The sequence below is a fragment of the Amphiura filiformis genome, chromosome 8 (genome assembly GCF_039555335.1).
Source record: "Amphiura filiformis chromosome 8, Afil_fr2py, whole genome shotgun sequence".
NCBI classification, from domain to species: domain Eukaryota; kingdom Metazoa; phylum Echinodermata; class Ophiuroidea; order Amphilepidida; family Amphiuridae; genus Amphiura; species Amphiura filiformis.
The window spans coordinates 55,692,207-55,707,257 of NC_092635.1; the positions used below are offsets into that span (position 1 = coordinate 55,692,207).

At 35.5% G+C, this 15,051-nt stretch overlaps 2 protein-coding genes across 2 annotated transcripts in view; both read left to right on the top strand.

Moving 5' to 3' along the window:
- The first annotated feature begins 219 nt into the window (after positions 1 to 219).
- LOC140159615 (G-protein coupled receptor GRL101-like) lies at positions 220 to 4,766 on the top strand. The gene is made up of 5 exons (XM_072183108.1): positions 220 to 308; positions 1,602 to 1,673; positions 2,231 to 2,302; positions 2,989 to 3,072; positions 3,650 to 4,766. The coding sequence occupies exons 3-5, from the start codon at positions 2,235 to 2,237 to the stop codon at positions 4,764 to 4,766; spliced, it is 1,269 nt and encodes a 422-aa protein (XP_072039209.1). The 5' UTR covers positions 220 to 308; positions 1,602 to 1,673; positions 2,231 to 2,234.
- Positions 4,767 to 10,692: 5,926 nt separating this feature from the next.
- The window catches only part of LOC140159616 (uncharacterized), a 17,745-nt gene continuing 13,386 nt past the window's right edge, over positions 10,693 to 15,051 (top strand). Inside the window, exons 1-2 of the mRNA XM_072183109.1 lie at positions 10,693 to 10,982; positions 11,181 to 11,279. Coding sequence (XP_072039210.1) covers positions 10,893 to 10,982; positions 11,181 to 11,279 — 189 coding nt within the window. The 5' untranslated portion in view covers positions 10,693 to 10,892. The remainder of the gene's footprint in view (positions 10,983 to 11,180; positions 11,280 to 15,051) is intronic.

Below are 15,051 nucleotides of genomic sequence, written 5' to 3' on the forward strand. Positions count from 1 at the left end.
GCTTTTTTCAGGCAATTATCCGGAAGCACAATTACCGTATTGACGCCAGGAATATTCAAAGGATTGTCATATTTGCAAATTCTGTATGTTTATTAAATCAACTTCTTTATAATTACTGACCTTAGTAAAATCAAATTTCCCATCTCATTTTTCGATTGTCAGTATCTTGATAGACAGAATAAAGTGTGACACAGTGGTACTTTTTACCTCCTTAACTGTTTTGCTTGTTCTTTTAGATCTCTTGCGAACAACAACATCTCTGCAATTGAGCCGAAAGCATTCACGGGTCTTAGTCAACTAACCTTGCTGTAAGTGAAATGTGTAGCAAATATATACACACACTGGCCATTGGCCAAAAGTATTACATTGCAACATTGCTGAAACTAAAGAATTGCGGCAAACTGTAAGTTGTGTATACATTCATCCACGTAAGTACTGGCAATGCTCTTTGCATGAAATAAGTAAGATAATACTAATCAATGGGGTGGAAGGTGTGACCTGTAGTGACATCATGCGCGTATCCCAGTGGTTACAATGGCGGACTAATGAAAATCCGTTCAAAGCAGAGAGGAGAACTTAATTCCACAAAATATCCAGATATTTTTAGAAAGGTGATCAAATGATTAAGGGCTGGGGTATGAACGTTTGTACAGTATTTATTGTGGGACATTAGAGCACATCAGACATATCGAATTGCATTCTGAATACGAAGAATGTCATTCTGATATCAAATAATTTTGATTTTTTGAAATTCGCAAATCAATACACATTTTATGGCAAATCATTAAAATTGATATTTTTGATATTTAACAGTACTTGAAGTAAACTTTATAAATCTGATGATTTATACTTAAAGTGTATGTAGGTGGGATGAAAAGCCGACGATCAATTGAAAATTTTGACCTTTCGTATTGAAGATATGGATTTTTTTCCCAAAACACCAAAAAAAATTAGGTCTTTTGGGAAAAAATCCATATCTTCAATATGAAAGGTGAACATTTTCAATTGACCGTCGGCTTTTCCTCCCTGCTACATACACTTTAAGAATATGTCATTAGATTTATATAATTTACTTCGAGGACTGTTATATATCAAAATTTGAAAAATATCAAATTTTTATAATTTGTCATAAAAATTTGTCTTATATTGTGATTTTCAAAAAATGAAAATTATTTTATATCAGAAAGACATGCTTGGTATTCAGAATGCAATTCGATAGGTCTGAGGTGCTCTCATGTCCCACAAAAAATACTGTCGAAACGCAATAAACGCTCATTTTAGATCCCTTAAATTAGTGTCTGCTTACTTATTTTTAACATTATCATCTATTACGTAATGTAAAATCCACACGGTATTGGATGAATATGCAACGTAATTTGCAGAATTCGGGGTTTTTTTCAGCGATGTTGCAATAATTATGGCCAATGTGTATATATTAAATAACCGTATGCATGATTATTGCATTCACAATTATTATTACAATATTCTAGCGACTATATTGATGTTGGTATACATTGCTTCGCTTCCTCTCTGTAATTCGATTCGTTGACGTACATGTATGATAAATGATTAAAGCTGATTATATATGCCTTTATTTCCAGCGATCTTTCCAGTAACCGATTATCCGCGATTGATAGCTTCATATTCGCAGAGGCTGTCTCTCTTGAAGGACTGTAAGTGTCATATTGTATCATGTTACTTTCAGTTATCATGTTTAGAGCTCCTTGTTTTCTGTCTGCATTATTTAATCATGTAAACAAAGAGCTGCGATTGTTATATTCCCAATGTAGCGTTTTAACTTCTCTATCGGAGTAAGAGAATAATCGTTCCTAATATCGATTCGGCCTAAATTCAGCACACAAGTTACAATTACAATTCACAGTATTAATACTTGCTAGAATAAAATAACTTTCTGCAGATGGTCAGTAAGGTCCTTTGTTCCAAAGTATGATACTTTACCAATATTCGTGAGATATGAAACAGATTAGGCTTTACACTACCACGCTACCTGTTTGTATAACTGTATCATCTGTATGTATCGGCGAGTTATTTGCGGAGGGTACTTCATTCTGACCAAGTATCGTTCTTCCGAGGGATTCAACTGTGATTTGTACTGCAGTTTTTATTTTAATGTTTCATTTGCTTTGAAACATATTCGATATAATAAATATTGCTATAGTATATAATCTCATGTTCCCCCACCCCCTTTTTCTATATCATGTCTTCTCAGGTTCATGTGGGCCGTACCTATTCAGCACATTATGAAAGACGCATTCAGTGGTCTTATTCGCCTTAAATCGCTGTAGGTATCATATTATTATAAACAGATCATTCAACGCCCCAAAGTTAGTATTTTTGCGATAAATCGAACTTCTACGTCGAAATTATATTTTATTACCATTCAATCATAAAATAATAACACAATGTCAAAAACAATAAAGAGAAGTATAAGATCCAACCAAATGCTAATTAAACGACAGATATCACATCCCATTTAATGAATTTATCTACCGTTTCTCCCGCCTTTTCTACATTGACGGGCAATACAGGCACTTCCCACTGAAATCAGAGGTCCCTGGTTCAACCATCTATAAATTCCACCAACTGATTGCACTTTCAAACTCTTATACTTCCATCATGTCTTTACTTAACCTATGAAGACATATTATTCAACTTCTATTGACTACCACTTTCTATAATTCATAATAATTGTATTGCAAGTCTCTAAATCTGCCTCGTGTCCAGTTTCTGGCAATTAAATGAATACAGAACATTATTTTCAGTGGTTTGACACAAAATGTAGTTACATGCACTCTAAACTTCAAACTCAAAAAGTGATAACATTTTGCATGGTATATTTTTCGCTGCAGTGAACAAAATGAGTAAACGGCCCGTTAAAAATTAAAAACAAAATGTTTTTCTGTGACGCTTTCCATCATACTATTAATACTGATTATTTACCATACTTATTTTTGTCTGACTTTATAGAGTGATAGTGACACAATTATCTGATAATGATCATATTGACGTCAAATCTGGGGGACTGGATGGAATACAGAGTCTTCAAACACTGTACGTTTCAAGTCAATCCCTTGACGATCTTGGACCCAACCTTAAAAGAATTGATATCCCTTTTTTGCAAAACGCATAATTTGACCAAAATTCCGGTTGTAGATTTTAGTTTGTCAGTTTGGGACAAAATAAGCTTAAATAGCCATTGATATTATGTTCTGTAGTAATCAATTATTATATATATATTTTTAACATGATCTTACCTAATTTCCATGAACCAATTTTGTTCTAACGGTATAAAGATGGACACTGATTCCACATGTTTGATGCTCAGCATATTTATAGAAGCGGAACTTGATTAATTAGTGTATTTGTATTCATTATGAATAACATGCGCAGAAACATGGGTGGGAGTAACCCCAAATCTGATTATCTCAGTAAATCAACGCACCAAGCGATCTAGACAATGTGTTGAAATAACCAGTAGTCAGTCAAAAACATATCCGCGATTACACACAAACGTGAAAAATAATGTTTGTCCCCTGTGCAACTTTATTTAAAACGTTGTTACTGCCTTACAATATAGGGCCTAAAGGTTAAGACAATTACGCCAGCTTTCGGTTTTTTCTCTTTTTAGGTACGTAGATGATCACCGACTATGCTGTCATTTTCAGAACCTGGACGACTGTATCACAGTAGAACCTCAGCCACCTCTATTTATGTGTGGTAGTCTTATGCAAAACTATATCTTAAGAGTCTCTATGTGGGTACTTGGTATCAGTGCAGTAGTTGGCAATGCCTATGTAGTTATTTGGAGATTTACAGAAAAAACGAAAAGTTCCAATATGGCCAAACAATCTTTCTTGATTGGTAACCTTGCTATATCAGATTCACTCATGGGCATTTACATGCTGATATTAGCTTGTGCAGATTTGTATTACGGAGATGATTATTTTGTATTTTCAGACCAATGGCGATCAGGTCCTATATGCAAATTAGCTAGTTTTATTTGTCTCATGTCTAGCGAAGCTTCTGTGTTCTTAATCACCTTAATTAGCGTGGATAGATTCCTCTGTCTTGTATTCCCTTTTAGCCCACTACATTTGAGATTAAAATCAACCAGGATTATCGTGTCAATCCTTTGGGTGATAACACTGACGATTTCTGTCATACCCACGGTACTAGCTGGCCCTAATTCAGATTTCTATGACTTATCCGATGTTTGTGTAGGTCTACCATTAATAACTCGTCCAGCAAGTTTTAAAATCCAAACAACAGACGTTGATAACCCACTTTCAGATCGATCTTTCAATCTACCCGTACCTGAAGAGTCCAAACCAGCCTGGTATTTTTCCATCGCGTTATTCCTAGGCGTCAACCTTATATGTTTTGCCATCATATTGGTTTGTTATATTGCCATCTTTATCAATGTGCAATTAGCAAAGAAAAAGGCGAGTCGTACAACCGCCGTTGATGAGGATTTAAAAATGGCACTTCGTATGGCTGCGATAGTTGGTACTGATTTTATATGCTGGGTGCCCATCATCATAATGGGTATTTTGTCCCAAACAGGTATGGTAGTTATACCGTTACAGATGTACACATGGTCTGTAGTATTTATCCTCCCTGTCAATTCATCTATTAATCCGTATATGTACACCGTTTCATATTTGATATCAGACTTTCGTAGCAAAAAATCTGCCGAGGGTACTGTTAGTACAGGTGGTGCAACGAAGTCATCGATTGTATCTTAAAAGGGCATTTCGTGATCCACAGCCTTATCCCCCCACTTTTCTCAAAAAAAAGTTGAGATTTTTATATCACTGGAAACCTCTGGCTACATAAGTTTATGTACAAAATATTTCTTGCAGATTAATTCGTTTAGCAAAGATATCGTGAAATATGAATTTCGTTCTGGTGCACCAGAACGAAATTACAACGCATTGTCTATGGAGCAGTGTAATACACATAATCATGCATAACTCGCGAACGCAAAATCGGAATCAACTGAAATTTTGGGAATAGATTTTTTTCGTAGATATCTAATGAAAAATGACATAAATAGAGGATGCTAGGATCACGAAATACTCCTTTAAGTCGCCATCACTGTCGTTGCTCATAAACTTTTAAAATGCAGACGTGGAAAGACTATATTTACCTTAAACGGCAGGCAGCTTCTCAAGTTTAAAAAGAGTATGTAAAATTATTGTAAAAAGCTGTTCCTTGTATAATTTTAAAGTATCTTTTCATAATTATAATTTATTATTAGAGAGAAAAGTACGTTGCTCAGTCTCGCTAATCACACACCCCTATTGTATCTTTCTATTTTATGATTATCTATTGTATGTGCCCTGAGTAATTTAATTTGATTATTTATCTCTGTTTACAAATGTTATTTCATGAGTGAGGACATGTGTGGAGAATCCCTTCTCATTCATCAAGTTGATCAAAACAAATTGAATCATATCTAATTGATATGGATTGTTGGGAAACCCCCTGCTCTCTACAATGTTCAGTGTATTGCACCATTAGGGGAATCCCCTATAATGTAAAGTGAATATGACGTCATGTTGGGAAAACCCCAGGAAGTGATGTAATGAGAAAGGTTAATGTTTATAAATTAAATCTGGGAATTCCCAGATTGCTCATTTGAGTGCATTGCCTAATGTTAATTAATTGGAAATTCAATTCCCATTTCTAAAAATAAGCTGAATGTAACAGAATGTCTATTACATGTAACAGATTGTGAGTATAAAAGGTGAAAACAATTTAGTTTGCTCTTGACAGAATATGAAAAGAGTTTGTAAGCTTTCGATGTGTTGGTCGTCGTGCTTCAAAAAAGGTACATTTGAACCAGTTTGTATAGCCAATGATGTGCTATTTTATACAGCAACGAAGGAGATTTTGAGAGACTTGCTGGAGTCTGGTTTATAAAACAATCTGTCAATAAAGTGGAGCAGTGCAGAAAGAAGCCTGTTTCTTGGAGAAAGAGAGTGATTGGTGAAAGAAGCATCATTTTTGGAGATAGTCATCTGTGCAAGGAGTATTTGGTGAAAGCAGCACCATTTCTGTGCGAGGATTTTATACGCAAAGGATTATAAATGCAAGTGTAGAGTGGACTTCGCTGGACAAGTGAATAAGGATAAATACATCAGACGTCCAGAACATTGCAATAGAACTCTATGATAACCAAGAAGAAGACTGCCGCTTAGAAGTAATTAGTTAAAAGAGTGATAATGTTGATAATTTTTTATGTGCATTTTGTTGTCACGTATAAAACATATTTTACTTTCAATTAAAGACTTAGATTTTGTTAAATTAATCAAACAGTTAGTGTTGTGCATTCGTGTGAATTGGGTAAAAGGGGATTTCGGCCTTGATTCATTGCGGCTCGTAACAATTTGCTTCTGCAAAACGAGTCTCCGTGCAGACTTCATGACAATAGAATCATTTGATAAACCTTGCACACTTCGGTCTGATGTTTTTTAACACAGCACGCTTCATGTGTTTAGAAATATCCGTCAACTTTCAAAATGTTCAAGAAAGTATGATGCAACGTCCATTCCTCAGTTGATCATGAATCTATTTAAAACTATACTTTTACGAATCGTACAAGCCGTGTAGGTTCTAGCCTCAATGTCCAGCTAGAGATACACATAGAATGTTCCAGAGTATCCCAAAAGCAGGCGAGACCATGGTTTGAGATCGAGAAGTGCCTTGTGAAATAACTACAAAATATAACAATGTTTGGTGATTATGCTTATCTAGTTTTAATTGATTTTAGGAAGGGTAGGTTTCAACTCCAATGTAGGAGTTAATAACGCGTGCATTGTAGAGCTGTACTTATTTTTTGGTCATGTTGTGAGAGCAAAGAAGTTTGGTGTTGGAGTTTCGGGAGGGAAGGCTCCGAGAGAAATAAAATGATTTTGGAGTTGAGTCGAGGTATTCAAATAAAGTTTAAAAAGTAAGGCAAACACATTTATATAAGTTAGGAATTTTAAACATTACAGACTAGTGCATAAATGAGGAGCGTTGGCCTTTATTTATGGTGTGTGTAATTGTGTATAAATGATAATGTACTTTGACGAATCTGATAAAAAGCACCATACTATCTTGTATAATGTGTAACTTATCATTAAAATAATGCACATAAAAATAATATTGTTTGCAATTTGTGTAATGTTGGGGAAAGTCGTTCGGAAATGACGAACATCTTTTATACTTACAACATAAATCAATGAATGGAAAGCTGAATATGTTGGCAGAAAAAGTTTTAACATAAATAATACGCATATCGTCACTCATTGTGACGTAATAGCAAAAAAATGTTGATTTTAAATGACAAAAATGATGATCGTTCGTCATTACTACCAAAATGGCAGCCAAATGAATGGTACAAATATACAACTAACAAAATAACACAATAAGGATTATGTGATACTCTCGCATATAAACATGATAAATGACTACCCAGATAACATTGCAACAGTGCCGTTCCGTGGTCAGTTAAAGCTATATCATAACATTTTCATATAAAATAGATTAGTATTTCTCTGCCATAAAATGTTCGCTTTTACTGTCAGATATACCTCTTTTCAATTTTGAGCCAAACAACTAAGGCAAAGCAAAGAAAATTGGAATTTACTACCAGCGCCGATGTCGCCAATACGCATATCACTCCTTCGTTCGTGTTATGGTGCGATCCTTTGTTGTGTAGAAAATCGTCCCGCACACCATGTAGGTACTGTGTTATGAACATCGCGTATATGTGTTCGACTAATATTTCCATCGTAATTATAAAACTACGGTTCCTGCGATTTATTCAAAATCTCAGATTTTGACAAAACTACATCTCCTAGGGTCTTGATTTTTGCAGGGTATGTTGGTGTAATTAAGTACAATATAATCGTGTAAAAAACAGAATTTTGAAAAATATGGAGGGCGGAGTTGAACAAATTCATCAGGATCGGTAAAATAATGTCAATCAAAGGGTTCTTATTTCTGATCAAATAAATTGCACTTACTGTGTACGTTTCGATAACCAACTCTGTTATCTGTATCAACACTGAATGAAGACTGCTATTGTGAACTGGTTATCCAGTCACCTATTGATTTCTTGGTGATTGACTTGGTGTTGTCAGTTGATTTTTTTCCCTGTTGGATGTTTTGATGGATTTTTCACAGTGAGTGGTAGTTCATCAAAAATGTGAGAAAGTTGATTTTGACTTTCATCTCTGTTCATGGTGGCGCCCCTTCTCTTCCTGATTTCTATAGCCTCCTTGACCCAACGTTTATATCTGTCTTGCTCGGTGCCTATGACCTCTGCCTCCCCCAACCAATGACGTGGCAACATGATCTGTGATGGCCGATTTATGTATGGTTGTGAGTGATTCTTTCCTGCTTGCTCTGGTGACTGTTTTTTAAGTTCCTTTTCTGCTTCCGCGCGGTGCTCATCCAGTCGCGTCCCAAATTTCCTCCCCGTCTCTCCCGCATATGAGAGATCACAATTTAAGCAAGGAATGTTGTAAATGGCTTGAGTTGTAGCGGATCGCGTTTATCCTTTGGGTACACCAGTTGTTTCCCAAGGGTCCTGTGTAGCCTCATAGCAGTAGAGATGTTGTAGGATTTTATGACTCCCGACACTCTTTCACTGACACGTTTGACATATGGCAAGACCACCATTCCTTTGTTCTTTGTCTGTTCTTCTGTGCTCTTGGTGGATTTCTTAGGTTTGACTGCCTGCATCTGGTCTTCAACCTATTTAAATGTCCAATCAGGATAACCACACACTTTCAGAGCTTTCATATGGAGGGCGTGCTCCTCAGCATATGTTATAATATGGCTTATATGCCACCATTAGGCCTATATTTTACAGCGTCGTTCAGTTAACACAGTAGATAAGTTGCGATGTTCCATACGCGTGTTCGTAGGTATGGTCATAACGTACGTGTGTATACTTACTCAACCTAGCCTTTTAACAAGGCTTTGCCTGGAGCACCGTAGTGGGAGCGCCATCTATGTTATTCTACTGGAGGTGCCCTAGGATCGCGAGGTCTTTGACAAACGTCTACACTTAACCAAAATTAGTCACGTTGCATGAATTGCAAAAAACTGACAATATCAACAACGTCCACCATGCGTTTGTATCAAAGATGCCAATCGCTATCTCTTTTCTTATACGGCCGATCTCACACGCATTAAACTGATTTCAATGGACATTTATTTTACTATGCAGATACATGGAAGCACTTAATATAATTAAATGAGTTTTAATGCATATAAGCATAGTGGGCAAACCATACAGAGCTGTGTATAAATCTGTATAAATAAGAACCGCACGTATGAATGAAGTCAAATTTTCACATCTTACTGTTGCTTTTTCATGATTTCTGGCAAACAAAATAGATCATAGTAATAATAAGACTTTCCTTCATATGTTAAATAAAACTTGAATGTCTTTTAGATATTGTAAAATGGACAAATTCGTTGGTCACAACACATAGTGGCGTATAAAGTGATTTTGGTCAAGACTGTTAATGAAATTTGGTCCAATGGTTTTAAATATCAAGTTCTTCAAGTACACCAAAATAAGAAAGCTCAACTATACTTTGGATGACCAACCAAAATCCAATAATCAGAAAGTACTCTTTCCTGGTCTTTAGTAACCAACCAATAATCAGAAGGTACTCTTTCCTGACTTTGGATGACCAACCAATAATCAGAAAGTACTCTTCCCTGGCACTGGATGACACCCAATAATCAGAAAGCACTCTTTCCTGGCCTTGGATGACCAACCAATAATCAGAAAGTACTCTTTCTTGTCTTTGGATGACACCCAATAATCAGAAAGTACTCTTTCCTGGTCTTTAGTAACCAACCAATAATCAGAAAGTACTCTTTCCTGACTTTGGATGACCAACCAATAATCAGAAAGTACTCTTTCCTGGCTTTGGATGACACCCAATAATCAGAAAGTACTCTTTCCTGGTCTTTAGTAACCAACCAATAATCAGAAAGTACTCTTTCCTGACTTTGGATGACCAACCAATAATCAGAAAGTACTCTTTCCTGACTTTGGATGACCAACCAATAATCAGAAAGTACTCCTTCCTGACTTTGGATGACACCCAATAATCAGAAAGTACTCTTTGCTGGCCTTGGATGACCAACCAATAATCAGAAAGTACTCTTTCCTGACTTTGGATGACCAACCAATAATCAGAAAGTACTATTTCCTGGCCTTGGATACCAACCAATAATCAGAAAGTACTCTTTCTTGGCTTTGGATGATCTATCAATAATCAGAGAGTACTTCTCCCTGGCTGCAACTTCTATATACTTTCAGCTACGTTATTATATTACACATGGGTTTTTTTATGTTATCTCGTATTTCAAAATTCATTTATGTTTTATGGCGTTATAACGTTGACTTACAAATTTGAAATTGATTCTCTCTTCTTCGTTTGATCTAGTCAAAGGTGAAATACTACAAGCCATACATAGCTTTGTTTACCTATCCATTGTTGTAATCAATTTGTTAAGTTATACAGAGGTCATCTTACCGGTTCAGCTACTTTCAATTAACCAACATTCAGAGAGTTTATTTCCTTATTACATTGTGTAATAAGGAAACAGCTGTGTTCATGTTAAGTTTATTGCACTGTAATGGCCGCCGTTGTTTTTCTTTTTATTATTATTTCAATCATCAGAAAAATAACGTTTTTTAACGGATTTTGATGTTTTGAATATTCATGAGCAATTGTCCGTCAGCAGAACCCGTTAGGAGAGTTAACGATTCAACAACAGAGCGTGCATTTTGCCTGTATAAAGTCATGACAAGGAGGGAACTATGCACTTAACACCAATGCAAATCGTTAATAATGGAGTTACTAGAAGCAGCAACAGCAGACCTTACGGAGGAATGTGAACAGATATTAATCGCTGGTGCAAACCCTAATTTTAAATATCATGTAAGTTTGGCAACAAATGTCTTTATTATACCTGAATGCCTTGTAGTAAAATTAGGTTGTGTTATAATTATGTGCTATCTCTAACAAAAACAAGGCATCTCAGACTCGACGAATTGACATGCAAGATTATGAATCGTCTTCAGTAATGGCCATAAACTAATTACTAAATGTAACGGTTTTCATCTCTCCTATCATCAGGATGGATGGACTGCTCTCCACATTGCTGCTAGCAATGATCACATTGGTACATGTGAGATTCTGCTGAAGTACAAGGCCAATGTGAATGCACTTGAAGAGGTTAGTTTTATTCATGGACCTTATTGTAACAAACTAGTTTCGATAACAAAAACTTTGCTATTGTTTTTTTCATTAGAATTGATGCAAGATTATGAATTGTCTATTTAGTCAGCAATGAAACTAACTGTAACAGTTCTATACTTACTGAGTGAGTGTTATAAACTATTGTACGTCCAATTAACTCGGTTTTTATCATTTACTTGAAAATATATATCGGTTGGAAAAAAATCATGAAAGAAAATGTTCGATTTTTTTGTAACATTTTGAAAATGGTTTTCTTCATGTGGACTTGTATTCAATTTTGTCTATATTTTAGTCCAATAAATTCCCGTAACAATCGTGCAAATCATGTTTAATTTGCTGTATTTGGCAGAGGTACAGTACTTATTGTGTTACTGACGTAAAGAAACCTCCTACATAGTGCAAAGTATTATTTTTCTAATTTATCATGGAAAGACCAACAATTTAGGACAATGATTAAAGAGTTTAACTTCAACACTACACTATTTTTCGCTCACCTGGAACGTTTTCACTAGTTCGACTAGCGTCTTCAGCAGATGGTGATGCTGTGATCCCAGCAAACACAAAAACGTTTTAAAAACGTTTTAAATAAGTTATATTTTGGCTTTTGGTTTAGGTAAAAACGTTTTAATAACATTAAAATGTCGGGTTATATAAAGGTCATGATAACGTTTTAAAACGTTTTGTATGAAAACACACTACAACAATATTTTGAAATGTTTTCAAAAAATGTTATTGTAAACTATTTTTGCAAACATTTTTGCCAAATATTATGTCAATACTTAAATAACATTATCCCTAGACACTGAAATAAAGAAATGCCTCACACCAATTTTTGGACATCTTATCAGACATTCAGAAAGAACGCATAATTTATTCATGCAATGCTTTGAGAAAATTCATTGGAATCAGCCAACTAATATTTATTGATTTATGGTCAACTTTTTCGCTCGGAGTAATTACCCGACCGAGCCTCCCAAACAATTCGAAAGCCAGTTGCGCATATACAGTCTAAACGCAGGACAACCGTTCTTTTGTTCTGCTTAGTCGCACTAAAAGTCGATCGATACATGTTAAAATCAGCACAATTCCGAGATACACCTTTTTGCTATGAAATTTATTTTCTCGGTCAAATATAAAGCAAAATTTTTTTTTCTTCAGTAATGTCAAATAAAACATAGTGCTTGGATGAACATTTTTTTTAAATCCTGGTGTTAAAATTAAGCATCAAATTGTGTCTTTTAGTGTGATATTTTTGATTTTTATAGGCCTTTAGTTCGCCCGTGAGCTTTTTACAGAATTCATTTTTAGCGTCTCAAACTAATATAGTTTGCTAAAGAAAGATATTTCCCACCTCTGTAAAGCACATCGTGTGGGTCTATATATTATAGTTTTGTCAGAATTTCCGTTTTTATTTTACCCTTTTTCCCTTCATGCTCCGAAATGTCAAACTCAGTACTCTATTTCGAGAGCAACCAGCAGAAATAATCGATATTTCAATTGTTGTCAACCAGGTCCCTTTTCCATTGAAAACCAGGATTGCCTGACCAGCGATTTGGTAGCCCAAATCCCCAATTCTGGTAAATGAGGTGAATTTTGGAAATTTGCTCCCGTGATAGCCTGCAATTTCAATTTATAGGGGCTATGGATTCCATGATTATGAAAACCATTTTGTCTGTTTGTTTATTTGTTTGTTTGTTTATTTACCTAGGATGAGGTCCATGGGAAAATCCAAACCTAGCAAAATTCGCGTGTTATTAGAGGGGATTTTAATTTTATGTCCCTCCTATCTCCAGGTGAATTTTGAATGACCCCCCCATCGCGGGTTGGCATTCTCATTACACCCTTCAGACTTGCGTTCGGGTTTGTGTAGGCCTATTTGTCATAATTTAGCGCTATAGGACCTACTTTCTAAATGTATAGCTATAGCCGTGCTATATAAATATTATAAGGTACCGGTATGTAATATTATGTAGGCCTATGGGGGTGGGGTGGGTACTCAACACATTTGAACCATGACTTACAATGCAAGGCTCATTGTTGCCATAAATGATTTTTCCTTTAGGTCATTATAATAGGTTGTTATAAACTTCCATGTTTAACCTTGTATTGTTTTGGCTGCTTCATTATGACTTTCGGTGGCCAGCAATCACAAACAAAAGGCACTATACCCAGTCACCTTCATGACAATTGAAACACTAGGTAATTTCTTTGCTATATTGAAGTTCTGGCAACACTGTATCCAGGCCGGGCACCCAGAGATATCGATCCACAATGCTAGTATTTCACGCGTGGATTTGAAAATTTGTCAGCTGGTAGTCAAAAATTATGGAATCAAAACGGAAATTCTGACAAAACTATGATATATCGCTCACGGTGATGTGCGTTAGAAAGTTGGGAAAAATCCTTCTTTAGCGAACTATATTACTTTGAAAAGCTAAAAGGTTGATCCAAAAAAAAAAGGCTCGCGGGCAGAGTTGAAGCCTATCAAAATCGAAAATCTTACACTAAATGACTGAATTTCACGACTAAGTTTAACACTAAGATTTGAAAAAAAATACAGTATCAAGCATTACAGTTTTTCCTGACATTTACTGAAAAAATGAAAATTATTGCTTTTCATTTGGCCGAGAAAAAAATTTTACACTGAAAAGGTGTAACTCAAAATTTTGTTCATTTGAATACCAAATTCGATCGTTTGTATTGCCTTATTAAATGACTGAGTGAGCCTTGCAGAACAATAACAATCGGTTGTCCTGCGTTTAGACTGTATAAACCAAAAGTTCCCTTAACAGGGAATGCACTATCTAACGATAGAGAAAATATAAAGACTCCATTTAACAATGGATAGAATATAAAGACTGCATCTAACGATGACAATATAAAAGCCGCGGACTTACATATATCAAAAGAAATTAAATGGCTGACCCTTTCTCATTTTCATATTATATTCATATTTAGATTACATGGTGGGCATCAGCATAAACCAACGCCAAATCTTCTAGTAGGCAAATACCCACGAAGATTGGAAAGACTAAATAGAATTTATTAATGTAATATATGTATAATTATGTACATTAAATTGATCATTTTAGAAAAATGATCCAAAAAACTGTCCCAGATTCCTTGACACACATTGCCATGCTTTGAAAGCTTATGATATCGTATGCATCACTAGGTTATGATACATACTCTAAATACAATAGGACAGCCTACCCTAGAATTCAACGCGATAACTAGCCGGCTGCGCAACCTCATAAAAACTTGATCACAATATTTCCTTTTTATTTATATTTTGTTGAACACGAAAAATCTGAGGGCATAGTACTTGGCCCCTGTCTAGCTACCCCATGCCAACCTGGTGTTGATTCCTTCCTTCCCGCTATACACAACATTCATCAACCAAAATACCGCCCAAGACTGAAATGGCATAAATTTTAACACTTTTACTAATGTTTCTGAAGAAGAAGCAACTTAACCACACTATTTTACAACGATATTTGAAAATTTATAACTGCGCCACAGCATAAAACGTGTTGCTGAATTAGACCTGAACCTGAAATGATCTACTCACGCACTCTCGCCCTTAGTCATACTATTCCGCACGGAAAGAACATCAGTATATTCTAACCCGAGGGCTCTCAACCAATTATGTTTTCCTTTCTCCTTCCTGACTCAAAATGGCACAAATTAAAATCAATTTTACTAATGCTTCTGAGGCAGAAGGAAACTTCACCACACTATTTCACTG